Raw genomic sequence first — 22,123 nt, 5'->3', positions numbered from 1 at the left:
CATCTGGTGAAGTGTTGGGCATGCGGTAAACCAGCCATATGGCCATGACCTCGGCTGTGTTTGAAAAAGAGTAAATGTTCAAAGAAGATATAAAATTGTAAATAAATGTCTAGGAGGTGAATTATTTACTCTGTTACACTTGCTTATGCATATCTACTGATACTTAGTTCTTCTCCCTACTCTATTAACATGTCCAGAAGATAATCTGTTTACCACAGGACCCAATGCTTTACCTTATGACATTTTTATATAATATTTTGTTTTATATAACATGTTAACATCTATTGAAAACAGAAGTACACAATGTTCAACAATATGCATTCACACATGCTTGAATACCTGAGACTCCAAGATGCAACATTTGTACAGCTAAGGAGCACTCCAACTTTGCAACCATCCTACACTTCAACTGCTCTCCACCCTGGATTTAATCTTTTGAAGTACCAGGTTCCTGACCACCTGGACACCTTCTGTGGAAATCAAACCATAAAAAACAACCTGCAGGGTCCCCTGCTTCTCCCTTCTTGAGAGAAATACAGTGCACAGCATATATGGAAGTGTGAATACTCAGCTCATAATGAAAATATTCTAGTGTTGAGTAGTCTTACTGAATGCTTGCTATTATGACTGCTTGATTTTGCCAGTTATCCAGAACAGATGTTTGCATTAGTCTTCTAAATATATATTTTTGTCTTCCAAACTGTAGCTATCTCAACACTTTGTCAACAGACCTCTTTGTAGTCATTTGTGGGGGGCACTGTTCATATTGAGAACATTTCCTTAAATAAGGCATAGAAGCCCCTTTGACACAGTAGTGAGAGTTAATAGAAAGAAGATTTCTTCTTTACACTTCATACTAACACAGGTGCGTGTTTTCCCTACCGCACAGTTAACAGGATGCAAAGTTGTAAACCCTCACAAGAGTTTCCTCACTTTTTAAAGAAACAACGTTCCCAAGAAAAGCAGAACACCCAATTTTATTAACTGCTGGAAACTCTTTATTACCAGATTATTATGGCTTGAACAGCATATGACCCACAGGAAAAACATGGACTCTTCCTCAGTTCGCAACCCAGAAGAATCATGCCTCAGTTAAGTGGAAAACTAAGGAACATTGTAGCACATCAGAGACAATGCAGCCAACCCACAGAATTCTGCTTAGGGATGGCATGAGAATTAAAAGCAGATATGGCAGCCAGATGTAGAAGAAAGCTGCGAAAACCAAGGAACTATAACATCTATGGTGACGGCAGCAGGAAGAGAGAGAGAGAACAAATAAATAAATACTGTTGTTTTGTAAGCAACAGGCAGCTGTGTATTACTGAAGTACTTCATCTGAAGTCATCAATGCTCAAGATTAAGCAGCAGACAAATGGCAATGTGGCATGTTACACATTCTTATATGGCTTGACAGACACCCATTTTCTTATTGTAAGTTCTAAACAAGTAGGAATCTCACCAAATGGTGAAAATATTTATAAATAGCTTACTTTTCAGTCTAACCCACTTCACAAGGCTGCTGTGAGGATAAGGGGTAGGAGGAGAAATAACCCCTTTATATACCATCTGGAGCTCCTTTGGAGAAGGACCAGAAATAAATGCATGATACATAACACCCTCACAAGAGGTGTTTAATTGACGACAAAAGTAATGACTATTCGGGAATTACATCACATTTATGTTGAAAATGAAGAAACATATATTGTTAAACCTTTCTAATCCTTGGCTCAATTATCAACCAAAAGAGAGACTGTAACTGAGAAATCAGAAGGAGACTGAGATTGGGGAGGGCAGCCATGAAAGAGCTAGAAAAGATCTGCAAGTGCACAAGGGTCATGCTAATCTTCTCTGTATTGTTCCAATTTTTGTATATGTGCTGCTGAAGCAAGCATAAAAAGTCAAATAAGTGGATTCCAAGTCTGAACTGAGGTGCATACTTGGTCACATTACAAGACTACAAGTCGCCGGAAAAGGCAATAACGCTAAGAAAAGTTGAAGACAACAGGAGAAGAGAAACATCCAACATGAGATTGATTGACTCAATAAAGTAAGCCATAGCTTTCAATTTGTTAAGACCTGAGAACGGTTGTTGACGAAAAGACAATTTTTGGAGAACGTTAATTCACAGAATCTCCATACATCAGAAGTCATTTGATTGCACTTAACACACAAACACACACCAAGGAACAATGATACAACTAAAGCTGGTTCTGCCATGCTAGTTCTGTCAGCCGCGTTTCACGTGGTCGATCACAAACTGCTGGTTTCCCGCCTCACGGGGACGGGGATATGGGGTACAGCCTTGAGCTGGATACGCTCTTTTCTCCTAAGGAGCCAGTTTGGTGTAGTGATCAGGAGTACAGACTTCTAATCTGGCATGCCGGGTTCAATTCTGCACTCCCCCACATGCAGTGGCTCGAGCAAAGTCACCTGAAACTCAAACCCTCCAAGACGGTGGACCTATGGCTGGATGATAGAGGGGCAGCTCAGGAAGCGCGCTTACCCACCTTGGCAGGGACACAACTGGTCATCTCGTCCCAGGCCAAGAACTTGGGAGTGATCTTTGATGCTTCATTAACTCTGGAGGCTCAGGTCAAGAAGGCAGCCGGCCAAGCATTTTTCCATCTTCACCAGGCTCGGCTACTAGAGAAGCAGTTGGTGTAGTGGTTAGGAGTGCGGACTTCTAATCTGGCATGCAGAGTTCGATCCTGCACTCCCCTACATGCAGCCAGCTGGGTGACCTTGGGCTCGCCACGGCTCTAATAAAGCTGTTCTGACCGAGCAGGAATATCAGGGCTCTATCAGCCTCACCCACCTCACAGGGTGTCTGTTGTGGGGAGAGGAAAGGGAAGGCAACTGTAAGCCATTTTGAGCCTCCTTCGGGTAGAGAAAAGCAGCATATAAGAGCCAACTCTTCTTTTTCCCTCTTCCTTCTTCCTCCTTTTTCTTCTTCTTGTGCCCTACCTATCCCCTGAACATCTGGCCACAGTGATCCATGCGACGGTCACCTCCAGAATAGATTTCTGAAACTCGTGCTATGCGGGCATGCCCCTGAGCTTGATCTGGAAGTTACAGCTGGTGCAAAATGCAGCTGCTAGGGTCCTCACAGGGACACCTTGGAGGGCCCACATCCAGCCTGTGCTGAGGCAGCTGCATTGGCTATTGGTTGCTGCCTGGATCCGGTTCAAGGTTCTCGTATTAACCTTTAAGACCCTGAGCGGTCTGGGACCCACATACTTGAGGGACCGCCTCTTGCCCTTTGCCCCCTGCAAGGTTTTATGCTCTGTGGGTTGGAATCTGTTGGTCATACCCAGCCCCCAAGAAGCATATCTGGCCTCAACTAGTGGAATACCTGGTGGAATGAGCTCCCGGAAGATCTACAGTCCCTGCAGGAGCTTCCAGCGTTCCGCAGGGCCTGCAAGACAGAGCTCTTCCACCAGGTCTATGGTTGAGGCCAGTGCACTAGCTGGACCCCCCAGGTTACTCTTATGGCGGGTTAATGGTCAACAACCCCTCTGCCACCATGGCTGATAATGGGCTTGTTGAGTTGTATGTAATTTTCCGCCGCTTCTGGTCATCTTGGGGATTGTTTTATGTAATTTTTGGAGTAGTTCTGGCTTTTAGGGGAATTTTATTGGGGGTTTTACATATGTTTTTTATACATGCTGTAACCCTCCCTGAGCCACCAGGAGTGGTGGGGTACAAATCTAAATATTATAATAATAATAATAATAATAATGGGGGAATGGGATTGATCTATTGGCAAGTAATGTCACCAAGACAAACCCTACTCAATTAGCTAGTTATTTAGTGACCTTTTCATCTACAGGGGGAATCGGAGGAGATGTGTATTTAGGAACTGATATTTTTCAAATAGTATCTTCCTATGTCCTGATTGGCTCAACTGGAGATTTCTGGCTCCTTTGAGAATACTTCCTCCCTGCCAGCCCCCAAAATGAACAACAGAACAGGGTAGTTCAACCATTAGGAATCTCTCTTTCTATACAAAGGTGTTTCTCTTCTAAATAAAACTGTTTTTTTTTCCTTTTAAGCAGCCTGGTACTTCACCCCTCTTTATATATTTAAACTCTCCCAACCCTAATGTCCTCAACCAGCAGAGTGACAAAGCTTTAAACATGGCCAACTGAAGTAACAAAGTAAGGTGTGTGAAAGGATCAAAACCTTGTTATTCAACACCAGGAATGCTACCACTTGATTGTGAATGTTCACATGAGGAATGAATTTCACATGCTGCAAGTTTTTTATTGTGAAGTGAGGCATACAAAATCCTCTCACCTACACCTGTACTTACAGTCACAGAAACATTATGTAATGAATCATAGGCTGGAATCTTGCTAGATTCTGGCAGCAAAATAAACACCACAATTGGGATATAAGTAGAAGCAAGGAAAGTAATTTAGGATGATCGGCGTATAAAATAAGATCCTTTCATCTACAATCAAATCTCTCTGGGTTGATCTTTGGCTACTTAAGACCATAGTCTCAGGTAAGACAGGAAGAATTTTTTTACAATGAAGCATAACAAAAGTTCTAATGAGTCTGGTGTACTGGTTAAGATTCTATTTGGGAGCCTGAGGTTAAAATCCCCTCTTGTGCTATGGAAGTCCATCCAGTGACCTTGGGCCAGTCATACAGCTGCGGGGAAGATAAAATGAAGGTGAGGAGACTGATGCAAGCTACCTTAGGATCCCCACTAAGGAGAAAGGCAGGGTGTAAATGAATTAAAATAAATAAGGCTTGCCTGTGAAGGAAAGAGTGATATTTGCCCACACCCTATCCTCCCCTATTAACAATCTTACCCTTTTGGGGAGGTGGAAGTGCCATAATGGGCTTGTGCCCACTGGGTGATGGAGTGGGCGGGGCACACTGGCCAGTAGTGACTGAAGAACTAGCATGGATTAACAACCGTTAAGACCATGTAGGTGTCCATAGGAACATGGGACATGCAAAGTTCTGTCTCTCACTACCATATCTCCTACAGCCTGAGCTACTGCCAGAGGAAAAGAGTGCTCATCTTCCTGAGTCAGATTTGTGATCAATGATAGGTGGTTTGGTTTCTGAACTGCATCTTGAATACAATAGACTGATTTTCTTTCTTGGGCATCTAGTTTCTTTATAGTACTCCTATGCCAGATCTCTGAAGTATATACAGTCTATGTGTGCACTCAGGAGCACCTATGCATGCTAAACTTACATCTATGTTAATGAGGCCTGCTTCTCACTTCGCTCCAAATTCACATGGTGAAGGTCAAGTGTAAGACAGAAATCTCTCTTCTACCACCTCCCACTCCCGTTCTAAAGAAGCTGCAAGTTTAGATTTTAACATGCAGTATAAGAAGAACAACGCACACATATTTTAAGGGATGTTTACAACCAAGGTCTGAAGCAGATGTGGAAATTAAATGGAGGTAGGATCTTAGCCAAATAATCAGAAACAGTCTATGAGCCAGAATAGGGATACAAACATGTAATTAAATAAGCATAAAATACTAAAACGCCCACAGTATCACTACACTCACCCAATACCCACATAAAAGCACTGCATTTCAAAGGATAGAAAGAGACAAGAAAAGGGACAGCAAGGAAAGCATGGAGAAGTATACCTAATTTTTTCCCGCACATCCAGGGCAGCTTATCCCTGTCCAGGTATCCTAATCTAAGTGGACCTTTAACCTACATAAATCCAGAGGTTTGGAGTTCCTGGAGGGTTTACTGGACAGCTTGTCAAATCAAGAACCAAACAGCATTCTGACATTAATTCAGAGAGATCCAGAAAGAAAAGTGTGTGGAGCAGCAATGGATTTGACAGATGCATCAGAATGCACAAGACAGAGATGAAAATGGGATGACAGAAACAGTTCCTGTTATACGGGCCAGATAATACAGGGAACAAAGATTTAATTTCCCAGGGTTTGGAACAAGGCTGGGAAAGCCAGGTAAAAACTTTCCAACTTGTCCAGGGAAAGGCCAGTGGTAGGAAGCAGGTATGACTGCAGTAGTTTACAGTGAAAAGCTTTCCAAATAACAGAGGTGAACCAGGTACCAACTTTGGTATAGAAACAGTTACTTTACAGACAGAAATTATCAGGATTCTTTTGTTAGGAAAGATCTACCGAGTATTGTGTCCAACAGTAACTTAACTGGCTTGAAAGGATAATAGTTGCAAAGCCAGCCATGGCTGATTCATCAATTTCTTTCTAGGCTTTTCATTGACGCAGATTTAATCTGCTTTGGACATGTCATCTGACCATTATTGCCTAATGGCTAGAACTAGATCATGGAAAACAGCCTGTTCCTGTCTTTTCTTCCATCCTATTCATCTTCTTTGTCCAGCAAATGCTACCCTCCCTCCTGCCCCCCGCAAAAAAAAATCCAACTCCTAGACAAGGGCTGGCCCAAATTTTCTGAGTCTGGCAGAATATATGGGCCAGTTATAGTGCAAGACACTGATGCCAACAAAACAGAGTTTGAAAGGTCATGGCAACAACCAATGCCATATGGTGGCTTCTTCTCCCTATGTGGGGTAAGATACCTAAAACTGATATTGAAGACTCCTACTGCTCCAATAACAGGGTGTATACTAATGATGTATAACAGGTACATCTCCTCCCTTCCTGCAGAATGTACGGAAAGATCAATCTAGCTATCTCTTCTCTGTTATTAAAGTTATAGGAACTAATTTCATATCAGGAGTTGAGCATCTCGACTTCATAAAACAAGTTTTACAATAGGAAAACCAAGAGGACGAGAAGGAAGCATTTGACTCTATTTCTAAGCCACAACAATTTGTGAAATTAAGGCTTTGAAGCCTTAATGCAGACACAAACTAGTTGCACAAGAACAGAGGCCACCTTTATACAACAATTTTAAACAGCAATCATCCTTCAGACAGAATGAAAAGAAGCATTATGGGAGGGACAGAAGACTGACCCAGCAAAATATTTATTAGCTACAATATGCTCTGCCTTTAGAAATTTACTGTTGAATCAAAGACTTAGATCGCTCCACTAAACTAGCAATGTGGAAAATATGAATTTAAAAATTATAGATAATTTATATAAATTAATTTCGACATCTGGAATCAATATAAGAACCTGAAGACCTCCATTACATACAGCATACACAAACAATATATACTTCTAGCACTCCATAAAGACTTTGGAAGCAAAGCAAGTGAGTTCTGCCAAGGCATGTTCAGTTCCAGTATTTCTTGTGCCCCCAAACAGAATTCTAAGCCAGTGGTTAACAAATATCTGCTAGCAGTTGCACTTTTCTTTCCCAAGTTAAAATTTCACCAACATTTCTTAGAATCCATCACATGCCATTTACCAAATCTAAATTCCTCCTCCAGCTGTAAAAAACAAAGATCAATCCAAGTAATTTTTCTAAGACCTAAGTTTTCCCTCCCCCCATTAGAGCTAATAGCAGGGAGGGGAAATGACACAGGTCAAGTGAGAGAGAGCAGGAGAGCAACACCTCCCCCCACCACCAGGAGCAGAGATTCCTGTGTTTCTGCAAAGCTGCAGAAAAGTATAATTTCATGAAGATAAGCTATAGAACCCAGCATTTCCAATGGCTTCTTGATGCTGAAGTCACCAATTCCTTTTTTGAGATTTTTCTCTGCCATGTGCTATTCTTACCCATAAGTCTCCTTCACGCACTATTTGAATTTCATTTTTGAAGCTTACCATTTGCTGAAGTTTTAGAATAATTTACACATGCCATAAAGACCCAAGAAGAGAAATGTGTTAACAAAGAACAGGCCTTGCGGAATACCGAGCGATATTTAAAAACAGCAAGAAAGCAAATTTCAAGTGGTCTTCTTCTAGTCCCACCCAAAAGCCTGCTATTAACACAGTCCTCTAAAAAGCCCCTGTGTGTTGTAGCTTCAGATGTCATATTTAAGAATGCTGCTCATTTGTAATACATCTCAACAGAACATACAAACAAATCCCTCAACCCACAGACTAAATTCTGAACTACCCTTTTACACAAGTTTCTTGCCAATCAGTCCAAAAAACATTAGTTGTTTGAGTGCTGAACTAGGATGAGGAAGCCTGCATTCAAATCTTTGCTCAGCATATAACTTACTGGGAGACCCCCGGCTATTCATTCTCTTGGAGTCTTGTCTTCCTCACAGGGCTGGTGTCAGAATACAAAAGAAGAAAAGTAAAACTATATATGATGACCTGCCCTCCTTTGAGAGAGTAGGATTTTTAAAAAGAACCCATTATATAAAGTTGGTAGTCAGGTTTGCAGGGGAAATTTGAGAGGTTTGGGGCAAAAAAATGGAATTTCCTAGTAAAACAGCCATCATTTTCTCACTCCATCCCCACATCAAGTGAAGTGGCTATAGTTATTATTATTATTATTATTATTATTATTATTATTATTATTAGATTTATATCCTGCCACTCCCTTGTGGCTCATGGCGGGAAACAATATCACAAATCCCCATTAAAACCCCATAAAAACAATTATAACATTGCCAATATTACCGGCATGGCAAGAACAGCAGCTCAACTCCCCCCCCTCCCTCCCACTACTAGCGGGTGGAGAGGAGGTCCTGATGATGTTTTGCTTCGGGTCCGGAACCAGAGTCCCCGGGGGGGGGGGGAGAACATAGATCTATTATCAGCCCCGGCCTCAACCATAAACCTGGCGGAAGAGCTCCGTCTTGCAGGCCCTGTGGAACGTTGAAAGATCACGCAGGGCCCGCAGCTCTCCTGGGAGCTCATTCCACCAGGTCGGGGCCAGGACCGAAAAGGCCCTGGTCGAGGCCAGGCGTGCTTCCCTAGGGCCGGGAAAGACCAACAGATTTTCACCCGCAGAGCTCAAGGCCCTGCGAGGGGCATAGGGTGATAGGCGGTCCCTCAGGTATGTGGGTCCCAACTCACGTAAAGCCTTGAAGGTTAGAACCAGAACCTTGAACCGGATCCGGGCAGCAAATGGCAACCAGTGCAGCTGCCTCAGCACTGGCTGGATGTGGGCCCTCCAAGATGTGCCAGTGAGGACCCTATCAACTGCGTTTTGCACTAGCTGAAGTTTCCGGATCAAGGACAAGGGAAGGCCCGCGTAGAGCAAGTTACAGAAATCTATTCTGGAGGTGACCGTTGCATGGGGGGGGGGACAGGTAGGGCGCTAGTAGTTGGGCCTGGCGAAGGTGGAAAAACAACTGGCCCGCTACTTTTTTGACCTGCGTCTCCAAAGTCAGGGAGGCGTCAATGGTCACACCCAAGTTCCTGGCCTGGGACTTGATGGTGAGTCGCGTCCCTGCCAGGGTGGGTAAGCGCACTTCCTGGTCCTGCCCCCTACGTCCCAGCCACAGGACCTCCGTCTTGGGGGGGTTGAGTTTCAGGCGACTCTACTCGAACCATTCTGTCACTGCTTCCAAACATCTGGCGAATGGTTCCGGGGGGAAGTCCGGGCGGCCATCCATGAGGAGGTAGAGCTGGGTGTCATCAGCGTATTGGTGGCAACCCAGTCCAAAACTCCGTACCAGCTGGGCCAGAGGGCGCATAAGGATGTTGAATAATGTGGGGGAGAGGACCGCGCCCTGAGGGACCCCACAAGGGAGTCTATAGGAACGCGAGAACTCATCCCCCACTGCAACCCTCTGGGTCCAGTCCTGGAGAAAGGAGCGTATCCAGCGTAACGCTGTGCCCTGTATCCCCGTGCCGGAAAGGCGGTCGACCAACAGCTCGTGGTTATTAACAATTAACAAACAGTTATTAACAATTCTAACCTAGAGGAAAACTATAAACCAGGGTTTCCTGAAACCTTGGGGATTCTTGACGGCCCTGGAACGGTTTCCCAAATTGGTGGAAGTTAGTTTTTTTTTTTAATTGTTAAATATTTATTGGATGATAGGACTATATATGGTCATGCCAACCCACTCACCCCCCTTCCCAAAATGGCCAGTGATGGGCCTGGAGGGGGGGGAAGGTGAGGGGCCCATGTGGCTGTGTACACGGGCTATGCTTCCCAAACATATTCTGCATGATTTCACCACATCTGGAGTTTCTAGAAACCTGAAGAAAGTTTGAAGGGTTTCTCAATGGTAAAAAAAAGTTGAGAAAGACTGGTATAAACTCTTATCCAAATGAGATGTTATCCACATGGACATGATCATATAGAAGACAAGTCATCTATAGATAAAGCCTGAGAGCATTAACAGGTGTAAGATCCCATTTGTTCCTTTATTCCTCACCCAGCCTATTTTAAGAAACAGGAACAAATCACATTCTGAGAGAGTTCATACCAAAGCTGTTCCTTCATACTTCAGTCTTGCCACTACTATGGGAAGTATTTGCAACCAAGCCATATAATGCTGGATCACAGAAATCATTTCTACTTTGTGCAAAACTCTGATGATAAACAGACTCCCGCACTAATAAGACAAAACAAAAGGCTAGTATGGCATTTTATATATGGTTGTAATTCCAGAAAAAAATCTTTGAATGGCAATTTTCACCACCCAGCAGGATTTCAGGAATTCACGAGAACTATAGTTTGATGGAACAGTACATTTGCAGTAAAGTCATTTTTAAATTTCACTGTCCTGTCAAAAAGAATCCTTTGGCACTGCAGATGGATTCTCCACAATGAAGCGTTAATTTCTAGCTCAGACAGCAAATCTCTCACACATGCAAAAATGTACAGCCTGCCATTATACCACTGGTGACGAGTTGGCAAAACTATGAATATTTATTTCTTTATAATCATGCAAAGTGTCAAAGGAAAAATTCTGAATGCATCACAACAACTCACAAAACAGGACTAATCTTGCTCTTATTTGTACTCCAGCATAGAAAGGAGGTTCATAAGTGAAACAGCTGAGCAAATCTGCAACTGCAATCGCAATATCCATAGGCCCCGAATAATCAGGCCAGCTGCCATCATTCTGGATAAGCAACCCAGGGCATGTTAGTGGAGCCAAAAATAAGTCAAGGCATGCAAAACTTCCAAGCTGCTGTGTCAAGTAGGAATGCACCATCATGTCACGTGGTAGCATCTTGATACCAGTCAACACAAGGATTTGTCCCAAAGGAACCCCTACAGAGCAAAAGGAAAAAGGTGTATATTCCTAGGTCTCCCCTTGGGGAAAAAAACCCTGAAAAGCAGTTAAAGACATATTAATGTTGTGCTATCAAGGAAGCACAGAAGCAATGGCAGGAAGAACACCAGAGCTGCAAAGTTCTCTCAGCAAGCGTATGGCAACTACGGAATTACTACACATACTCACTCAACTCCTCAATCCCAGAAGGGTGCAGAGACCAAAGTCTTGTGACACAAGCAATAATAATAATAATTATTATTATTAATTTGTATCCTGCCCTTCTGCATCAGTCAGAGCAGGTAACAGTATTAACACAACATATACATTTTAACGTTAAAACATTTACAATTTAGCTAATGTAATTAATGCCCCTAAATGAAATTCCCAGACCAGGGGGGGGGGGGTGTTGGCCAGGAGCTGATCTTCCATCTTCCGTAAACTAACAAAACATTTTATTTCATCATTAACTTTCATGGACTAGGGTACATCATTCCGCTGCGATTAGTGGATCCTCACTATGCTATAATTTCATGTAGGACGTATGACCCCACACATACACAAAACAGCAGGATCAAGGGGGCAGAACAGGATGAAGCGTAATGATGTGAAGTTCAAGTTGAACTTAAGAACTAAAACAGCCTCCTAACTCAAAACAACTTTTACCAACAACACTAGGCCCCTAACAGAGACACAAGGCCAGGTACACGAAACCTTTTCACAGTGGCAGGCATATTCAGGCACTATCTACTATGCCAAAACTGATGGAACAACTGTATAGTTTATGGAGAAAGAAAAGCAAGAGCCACATGTTAATAAAAGTCCAGCCCTGTATGCTGGCTACAAAGAATGCTGTCATGTGTGCAGCAGCACTAGAAAAGAATTGGGCAGGGCATCAGTGAGACCTATGAAAAAGGCCACGTACAGCAATGCCCCATCTGCGCTGACATTCCCATGCCGCTAACCAACAGGATAATTTGGGCCCTTGAAAAGCATGGTTGTGTGTGCCTCTCTTTCGTTTCTTGGAAACGTGTGAGGATCAAAGAGGTGCTTTAATGACACTGTAAAAAGGCAGCTTCAGATAAGTTAATTCCAAAGGAAAAGAAGCCTGATCAAAGACTCTGTTGTCCAGTTTTGGTTACTATTACCAAACTTACAGGAGGACCATGCTTCCAATCCAAATTCTCATTTGTGAAGTGGAACAGGCTGAGATTCAATTGACCTTAACAGGGCAATACTGTGCAGAGTTAAGCTTGCCGCCTTAAGGACACAAAATGAGGCAATAAGGTGAAGTTTATGCCTGCAAGGCTTCTGTTTCATCACTTAACCTTCTGATCAAATAGATATGCTTTTCTCTGCCTTGTCAGACTCATTTCTTTTCCAACACAGTTGCATTGTCCCTCTTGAAACAAACAAAACCCTCCAGGCATCTTGAAACAAACAAAACCCTCCAGACAATTAATTCTTTCAGATCTGTCATTCTTCCACAGATTTGATTATAGAAAGGGGGGAAGAAAACTAAGGCAGTCAAGAAGCAAACCACGGCACTGTAAAGTTCAACTTCACTGTAAAGTAGCATCTAAGTATGCAATTTGTGTTTCAAGAATATGAACTGAAATTCTGCTAGAATTCATAAGAGAAGGGGCAAGCTATATGGAGCAGTACCATAATTTGAGACCATTTCTAGATAGTGTTTCCATTAAAGAGCATCAATATAGAGCTGTTTTAAACAGTTGAGGCCGACAGAGAGTACTCAATGCCCCAGGTTCCTGAAATACCAATCCAGAAAGCCAAACATATATTAAAATAAAGTGCAGTATAATTCTGCTACGGTTGCTCCATCCGTTAACAGGCAAGTAAAAACAGAAACAGGCAAACTTGAGTCACTGCTTTCAAATATCATTACAAATGCGAAAATAAACTCTAGTAAGGACAGAAGAAAGGGAAGAAATATGACTCTTTAAGTCAAACAACCTAACCCGGAAATCCTCGGTGCTTTCTGAGAGGTATTTTATACCCAAAAGGCTTTCACTTTCACAAAAAGTTGCTGGGTCAGACCTGGGAAATGACTGCCATAGTTTTGAACTGCACACCAAGGCTCTTAATCTACAACAGTGGCTAACTGGCACGGCATCACTGCCACCGCAATGCCATTGCCTTATCTTCCCTCAACATGTTGCATGAGGTCCATGCCCAGATCCACTCACATCTTTGCTGGCACAAAAACAGAGGTCCAAACTATGACACCTACTCTCTTCACCATGTGGGCATAAGACTATTCAACTACCCCGTTATCACCTGGCTGGTCTTTCTGTTCCTTGCTCTGGGCAGCCCAGCAGGTGAGGCTGGAGAACGCTCCTCATACTATCTGATGTAGGCCTTTCCTTTTTGTGGAAGCCACTGCCACCACCACATGACCATGCAAAGTCCTCCGGACAGGCACCAGCCACCCTTGCCACTTACTCTTCAGCGCTGCAATGAGCGACTTCCCGTCTTTTATGAGCTCCTTGATGAACTTGTTGGTCTTGTCCAGTTCAGCTTCGTGCGATTTCAGCCTCTCTCGGAACTGAGGACTGTCCAAACAGCAATCACTGAACTCCAAGGCAGGTAGTCCCATGGTTTCCACCAGCCCTTCCAAAATGAAGCCTTTGGTTAAAAAATAAGAATAATTGATTAATTTTTTTTTAATCTGCTGGAACAAAAAGAGCCAGAAATGCACCGTCCTTCCTCAAGCCCTTTTACAAAATGCTATTAAAAATTGAAAATATAGATGCAGGTCGTTCAGCAGAATTTAAAAACGCACCCACCGAGTAAGTTTCTCGTGGCTCCTGGAGGCAGGGAAAGGAAACAACTTAATTAGGAAGAAAAAGCAGGTCAGCGGAGTTAACGAGACGCAGAACTTGCACTGGGAGCTGCTTCAGATGCCAGCAGCAGCGACCGGGAGCCGCTGGGAGGAGGGGGGCGGTGCTGCCGCCGCCGCTGCTGTTGGAGCAAACGCCGCTGCCCGAGCACTGCTCATGGCGAGAGCCACCAAACACGCCGCAAACTCAGCACTGCTGTTGTTGCCGGAACCCTTTTTTTTTACCCCCCAGCATGGAGGGGAGTTCTGCCACCGTCGCCTTTAAAGCGAAATGAATAAATAAATAAGGAGCCCTCCGCCCAGGCAGCCGGTGAGGTCTCCCGCGGCCTCGCTGAGCACAGGCGGCGGCAACCGATCAATTCAGCGCCGCCACCGCCGTCGGCATCCGGGATCAATCGGGACACTCCACTTCCCCATCGGAACGCCGCAGATCATTTTCCGACCGCGCTGCCCATTGGAACGTCGCGAGGCAATTTTTTTCCTCCCTCCTCCGAACGCAACCCCGCCTCTTGCGCCAGCCGGAGCCAATCAGCGCGCGGCCTGGGCGAGGGGCGAAGAGGAGGGGAAGAGAGGAAGATGCCCTGAGATGACAGACCGGGAGACGGGGGGGGGGGGGGGGGGCGGGGCGACAGTTATGTCAAACCGCGTGGAGCTTGCCCGCCTTCTTAAAGGAGTAGCCGCGGTCTCCCTCGGGGCGCTAACAAACCGAGTCCTTGGCTGCAGGACATGAAGGGGCCGGGAAGCGCGGCGGTGCAAGGAGCGTGTCTGTTTGGACGTTTACTGTAGCCATTGAACGCCTGAATCGGGTTTGAGGAGCCCCGCTTTCCATAGACGGGTGTCTCGCCCTGTGCCTGGGAATTCTCCGGAATGGAAATCCGCTTGATAGGAAATAGCACCTTGCACGTGGCGATGTTTGTGCTTGCAAAAACAGGCAGGCATTCAACAGGGGAAGCTTTACTGTTGCTGGTATGCTCTTTTTATGCCCCCTTTTCTTTTTTTCAAATAATAATCACCTGTCGTGACATTCAGTCCATGTCGCTGCTCTAGTTACTTTTCTCCTCCCCTTTCGGTTCTGTGAAATCTACCGTCTCAGATCTTCACTGTTTAGCGCTGGGAGCTTTGCTTCTAAGCTATTATTATGTATTTTGACTGACAAGTTCCAGAAGGTGTTACTTAGTCTAAAATAGCCTCTTCACTAGCATGAGCAGATCAGGAGGGGTTTTTTTTTTTTTGGTTGTTTTTAAAAAAGGTTGAGCTGGGGGGAAACAACCAGATGGTTACCCTATTTCCATGGCTTTTGTTAGGATTAATGTCTCTGAAGGGGTTACAAAGGGTTAGTTTTATTATAATAATATTTAGAAGGTACTCTAAATTTACATTCAGACTATACCAGCCTTCACTTTTGTCACATCCTAAGGAAGATCATAGGTAATACATTTCTAATAGCAAATCTAGTATTTTTGTAAATTGTTTACCAACTATCCTGATTATACTTCCATCTGGGTTTAGGATTATCTCCTCAAATTCAATAAATACCATGAAATGAAGGAATTGGTCTTTTTAGTCTTTAAATTAGGCAAGATAGGTTAGCATTATTTCAAAATAAATTCAGTTAATGCTTTCAAAGTTTCCGTTACATGCTATCAAGGGTCTGTTAAATAAAGATATTCTTAATCTTGTAATTTATTATGTAAACTCTCTTGGACAGGTTCCTGGAGAGGGGTCATAAAAATGTGAAACAAATAAATGTAGTGAACAAGTAGTATGTTCTTGTAAGTAGTATGTTCTCATTAGTTCTGGTTTTAAGACAGTAACCATACCATTGATCCCAGTCTCACAGCCAAGTGTATTTTTTGTGGCCAGAGTTACGCTTGAACAAGGAGAACACGGTTGACTGCAAAAGTCCTTCTTGTTTTGTACATAAAATCTAGAGAACCAAAACAATAAATTAAGGACATAAAATTTACACATCTTTAGTAATTCAGCTATTTCATGCAAGATTTTACATGCTTTACAATGGGCTAGAAAAGAAATGGGGGAAACAATAAACGAAGCCATTATTTATTATTCGCTGCTAGAGAAAGGCATGCTATAAGAATAAAGTTATTATTATTTAGGAAATTCATATGCTTCCTCTCCAGAGTCTTTCTCAGGTCTATAGTTGCCAGATCAGAACAATCCCTTACAACAATGTAAAACTATGCACAAAAAACATGAGTAAGGACTTAAAGTAAGACTTCAACCAGGGCCAGAACATTCTCTGTCCTGGCCCCCATCTGGTGGAATGAATTCCCAGAAGAGATCCAGGCCTTGTAGGAGCTAGCACAGTTCCACAGGGCCTGCCAAAGGGAGCTCTTCCCCCAGGCATTTGGTAGAGGTCAATCAAACCAGCAACATCAACTGGACCCCCAGAACCACTCCTCCCATACAGATATGCCCATTAAAGACATCAGGGGGCAACTGACCAATCTATGGGTTTACAGTTACAGTTAGTATGTTAATGTTTCTATTACTACTGCTGTTACTATTACTAATGGTTGTTACTATCACAACTGTTACTGCTTCTATTGCCACTTTTACTGGCTATTTTTGAATTTATATTGTATCTGTTCATGTTCTGTGTTGACCACCCTGAACCACAACTAGAGGGCGATATATAAATATGAGAGAGAAAATAAGAAAAATGAGGTCTAGCAATTACATAATACTGTATTAGCAGGTTTATTTACACAGATTAATTGTTCAGGCCAGCTGCCAGAATCTTGGTTAAATGCTATCATACTGTCATTATATAAAAAGACAAGACTGACCTTTCGGCAAACTATTGTCCGATAAGCCTGCTTTCAATCCTTGGAAAACTCTATGGAAAATTTCTGGCTTTAAAATTAACATGTTGAATTTCCAGTAAACACATCCTTGGACCTGAGCAGATTGGGTTCAGAAAAGGAAATTCCACACTAGACTATTGCATTGTGCTGTTTTTTTAAAGTGAAAAATATACAAAACCTAGTGATGGTAAAGTATATGCAGCCTTCAATGATCTAAGAATGGCCTTTGATTCCATCTCAAGAGAAAATCTGTGGGAAAAACTTGCAGCCCACCAAATTAATCCCCATTTACTATTTCTAGTAAAGAAATTACACTAAGGTAACACTGAACACTGGTTCAGATCATCAGCTTCTTGTTGCAAAATTTAGGCTTAAATTGAAGAAAGTAGGGAAAAGCACTAGGCCACTCAGGTATGAACTAAATCAGTGGTCCCCAACCTTTTTATCACCGGGGATCACTCAACGCCGGGAACCACTCAACGCCTTTTACTGAGGCCTGGTGGGGGGGGTAGTTTACTCCTCTACTCTCAACCACTGCCCTAACGCTCTCTGGTCGCTATGGTAATGTTTAAACATCCCTTCAAAATAAGATACAGACATACCACAACAATGAACATAAGGAACATTTCATTTTCATGGAAATTTTAACTCATGACAATGACAAATCAATGGGAACCCAGAGCTTGTTTCTCTGCAACGAGAGAGTCCCACCTGGGAGTGATGGGAGACAATGACCACCCGAAGTATGTTGTAAAGGGCTGGGGGGGATGAAGTAAAGGGGGGGGAGAAGGCATCCTTCGGGGCCCACCTCCAATTAGTCGAAGGATCTCACATGTGGTCCGCAGCCCACAGGTTGGGGATCGCTAAACTAAATAATATTCCCGACGAATATACAGTAGAGGTGACAAATAGATTTAAGGAATTAGATCTGATAGACAGAGTGCCTGAAGAACTATGGACGGAGGTTCGCAACATTGTACGAGAGGTAGCAACTAAAACCATCCCAAAGAAAAAGAAATGCAAGAAATCAAAATGGCTGTCTGAGGAAGCTTTACAAATAGCTAAGGAGAGAAGGGAAGTGAAAGGCAAGGGAGAAAGAGAAAGATACACCCAATTGAATGCAGAATTCCAGAGAAAAACTAGAAGAGATAAGAATGCCTTCTTAAATGAACAGTGCAAACAAATAGAAGAAAACAGTAGAATGGGGAGGACCAGAGATCTTTTCAAGAAAATTGGAGATATGAAGAGAACATTTCATGCAAAGATGGGTATGATAAGGGACCAAAATGGTAGGGACCTCACAGAAGCAGAAGAGATTTTAAAAAGTGGCATAATTATACAGAAGAACTATACAAGAGTGAGCTTAACATCCCTGATAACCACAAAGGGATAGTTACTGACCTGGAGCCAGACATCCTGGAATGTGAAGTCAAATGGGCCTTAGGAAGTCTGAGCAACAATAAAGCTAGTGGTGGTGACAGCATTCCAGTTGAACTATTCAAAATCTTAAAAGACGATGCAGTAAAAGTACTACACTCAATATGCCAGCAAATTTGGAAAACTCAACAATGGCCACAAGATTGGAAAAGGTCAGTTTACATTCCAATCCCAAAGAAGGGCAATGCCAAAGAATGTTCAAACTACCACCACATTGCACTCATTTCTCATGCTAGCAAAGTTATGCTCAAAATCCTACAAGCTAGGCTCCAGTAATATGTGGACCGAGAACTTCCAGAAGAAGAGGCAGAGGAACTAGAGATCAAATTGCCAACATACACTGTATCATGGAGAAAGCTAGGGAATTCCAGAAGAACATCTACTTCTGCTTCATTGACTATGCTAAAGCCTTTGATTGTGTGGAGCACAACAAACTGTGGCAAGTTCTTAAAGAGATGGGAATAGCAGAGCATCTTATTTGAGAAACTTATATGCAGGTCAAGAAGCAACAGTGAGAACTGAACATGGAATCACTGATTGGTTCAAAATTGAGAAAGGAGTTTGTCAAGGCTGTATACTGTCGCCTTTCCTTCATTGTCCATGGGGTCGCGATGGGTCGGACACGACTTTATACCTAACAACAACAACACTGGTCAAATAAAACTTTCTGCAAATGGCAGTCTAACAGAAAATTCCCATCAATATTGAGATAAACAAGGCTATATCTCCCCCCCCCCATCTGTTCATTCTCTACCTTCATGATCTCCCAGACTTTATGCACAAAATCAATGCCCCCCCCCCCCGGTTCTTGGGAAAAGACCAACCCCAGTGTTACTGTATGAATGTAACACAATTGTAATTTCTAGATCCTGTGTCAGTTTGTTACATTTCTTGACTACTGCTGCATTAACCATCTAGAAATAAACTGAAAAATCAAAAATCATGGTTTTTGCCAAAGCCCTCCTCAAGTCCTCTTGGATTGTTGGTGGTAAATCTGTTGAGCAAGTCAACCAGTTTAAATATCTCGGCCTGAATTTTAATTACAACAACAAATGGTTAACCCACAGAAAGAAAAAAAATTGATTTGAGGACCTGGAACTGTAAATTTTAAATTCAGTTCCTTGTAGCCTCTGCTCACCCAGATTTTGGAGAATCCCTCTATTTTATAAAGTTCTGGCGAGAGGAAAGGGAAAGCGACTGTAAGCCACTTCGGGCCTCCTTCAGGTAGAGAAAAGCGGCATATAAGAACCAACTCTTCTTCTTTCTGCCTTCACTCTTTGGAACGTTTTCAGGCAAGGAAGGCATTACTTTTGGCATCTTTCCTTCAAGTGTGACCCGTGGCAGGTATTGTCAAATTTCAGTAGTGGAAAGACTTTGCTTGCATGGTTGTGATTCAGGATTATATAATCAAGTTAAGATTGAGTTGTAGTAATGCACTACAGATTATCAATGTCATACTTAGCAAAAAGGATTCTGATCTACTGTCCAAAGTTGCCAATGTACAATGTTAAGATTTAATATTCTCTTCCTGTTAAAATCCTAAATTTTCATTGGTACTTTTGTGTATATTTGTTTGAGCACTGATTTGAGCTGTGTTTCTCTGTATGAATTTGAGTTTTCTTTTATGCCATTAAAGGTCATCTGTATCCGTACCTGTAATACTGTATTAAAAATCAAGAAAAATTAACTTCTATTTAATTTGGCACCCCTTAAAGCCCAAGGTATGAGCCTCTTGTGGCGCAGAGTGGTAAGGCAGCTGCCTGAAAGCTTTGCCCATGAGGTTGGGAGTTCGATCCCAGCAGCCGGCTCAAGGTTGACTCAGCCTTCCATCCTTCCGAGGTCGGTAAAATGAGTACCCAGCTTGCTGCTGGGGGGTAAACGGTCATGACTGGGGAAGGCACTGGCAAACCACCCCGTATTGAGTCTGCCATGAAAACGCTAGAGGGCGTCACCCCAAGGGTCAGACATGACTCGGTGCTTGCACAGGGGATACCTTTACCTTTACCTTTAAAGCCCAAGGTGACTGCCTAGTTTGCCTATATGCTGCCCTGGGCTCCAGGAATGCACACTGTGGCCTAAAGATATGCAGACTGAGAAAAGTAGCAAGTCTTATGTCAGTATTTTTTTACAATCAAAGCTGGAATGAACATTCTGGCTGCCCATTGCTGCTGTTGGATACAGTTATTAGGAATTTATTAGATTCTCTCAGAGGCAAATTATTTACTATTTGCATGAAGAAAAGCAACTTCAGAAAAGTCAAAATTGGTTTTTCTGCTTTAAATTGATTTGCAAACAGGGTTTCATGCATATATTTGCTTGTATTTTGAAAGCCACAATTAGAGGAGAAGAGGAAGCAGACTGGGAATAATCAGAAGAAGAACAATGGCAGCTGGTGAAATGAGTACAGCATCCTTCCCCCCCCCCAGGTTTTTCACTCCAAAAAGGCCCCATCCAAAGCTGCTTTTCTTCAGAATAAGTGAGGATCTAATGAATATGCTCTTTGCCCTTATTGACTCAGTGTAATTTAAAACATCATACATGTGTTTAACTTTGCATTGCATGATGCGAATCAGCCAAGAACGAACTTGGCCTTTAGAGGGGAAAGTGGAGCCATTTAACCAGAGTAGAATTTGGCCTGATATCTTCTGCGTTTGCACTGTAACACTAACTTCCAACAGCAAGATAGACAGCCCAGAGCAGAAAAGAGCTCCTGAATCCCTTGCTGTTCATTGGCTGAGCAAGGGTGTGTAGGTAATAGTATATTAGCTAGAAGATCATAAACATTGACTTCTACTAGTGGTTCTCACTCAATTAGTCATGGATAAATCCAACCTCCCACACAGATGCTAAAACTTAGTTTGCAGCACATAGGGTAGGGGAACTCTCTAAAATACAGGTAATGAATCAAAGTATATGAAGAGAGAGAAATTGCAGCTTTACAGATTTTCTACAGAAGTCAAATGACATAGCTCTGTTATTATTATAACCACCAACTCCAGCCAGACTAATACAGACCCTTACGTTAATGTATCCTTTATTGTTACAGATGTCAGCACCTGCTAGCAATTCTCTCTGCTACTTTTGCATCAGCCCAAGTGGGCAGTGCCAGTATAAGAAAGTGAACGAACAAAATTATAAACATTGAAGCATACAGAAATCCATTTGCTGAAGAGAGAACCTTAACCTTCATCAACTGCCATCTTCAAGCCAATCCATTTTATCTAAAGGCCAAAACTGTTCTTGTCTGAAAACCTGCTTGCTGACATGTGGTGGAATGAGCGCCCTGAGGAGATCAGAGCCCTGCCCGAACTTCCACAGTTCCGCAGGGCCTGCAAGAGGGAGCTCTTCCACCAGGCATTGACTTGAGGCCGACTGACGTAGAACAGCTGCTGAACCCCCAGACTGAAAGAACCAACCCCCAATGTTACTGTTAATTGTTATTTATAATGTGGTTTTGCAATGTTCTGATGACTTATTTGAAAGTTGATGTTACATACTGTTGTTACTATATATCGTTCCATGTAATTTGTATTATATAATGTTCAATGTAAACTGCCCAGAGATGCAAAGAAATGGGCGGTATAGAAATCTAAACAAACAAATAAATAAATAAATGTGAAATGTGGTATTTCGTGTGCCTGATACTCTTGGCAGTCCTTTGTAGTTAAGTGTTAAGACTACTGGAAGAATCTTCCTGCTTTTGATAAGTATCAGTAACCTCAATCCACCAACTGGATAACCTAGCTGTTCATAGGTGTCGATTCTGGAATTGTCTTCCTGTGTGTTACTTGAGAGCCAGTTTGGTGTAGTGGTTAGGAGTGCGGACTTCTAATCTGGCGAGCCGGGTTCGATTCTGCACTCCCCCACATGCAGCCAGCTGGGTGACCTTGGGCTCGCCACGGCACTGGTAAAACTGTTCTG

The 22,123-nt window shown here is 42.9% G+C and overlaps 1 protein-coding gene and 1 pseudogene across 7 annotated transcripts in view; both read right to left on the bottom strand.

Annotated features, from left to right (window-relative positions):
* ARHGAP26 (Rho GTPase activating protein 26) overlaps positions 1-14,423 on the bottom strand; it is a 423,503-nt gene extending 409,080 nt beyond the window's left edge. For 4 of the 7 annotated variants that reach the window (XM_077326942.1, XM_077326945.1, XM_077326944.1 and 1 more), the window contains exons 1-2: positions 13,885-14,421; positions 13,541-13,723 (exon numbers count right to left, since the gene is read on the bottom strand). In XM_077326942.1, coding sequence (XP_077183057.1) covers positions 13,541-13,694 — 154 coding nt within the window. In that variant the 5' untranslated portion in view covers positions 13,695-13,723; positions 13,885-14,421. Of the gene's footprint in view, positions 1-13,540 lie in introns of all 7 variants that reach the window. The other 3 variants (XM_077326940.1, XM_077326943.1, XM_077326941.1) reach the window with 3 other exon arrangements.
* Positions 1,800-1,888, bottom strand: LOC143834603 (U6 spliceosomal RNA; annotated as a pseudogene).
* Positions 14,424-22,123: the final 7,700 nt, after the last annotated feature.

This window comes from Paroedura picta, chromosome 3, assembly GCF_049243985.1.
Source record: "Paroedura picta isolate Pp20150507F chromosome 3, Ppicta_v3.0, whole genome shotgun sequence".
NCBI lineage: Eukaryota > Metazoa > Chordata > Lepidosauria > Squamata > Gekkonidae > Paroedura > Paroedura picta.
Note: the sequence above shows the minus strand (reverse complement) of the source record. Positions and strands in the feature narration are given on the sequence as shown.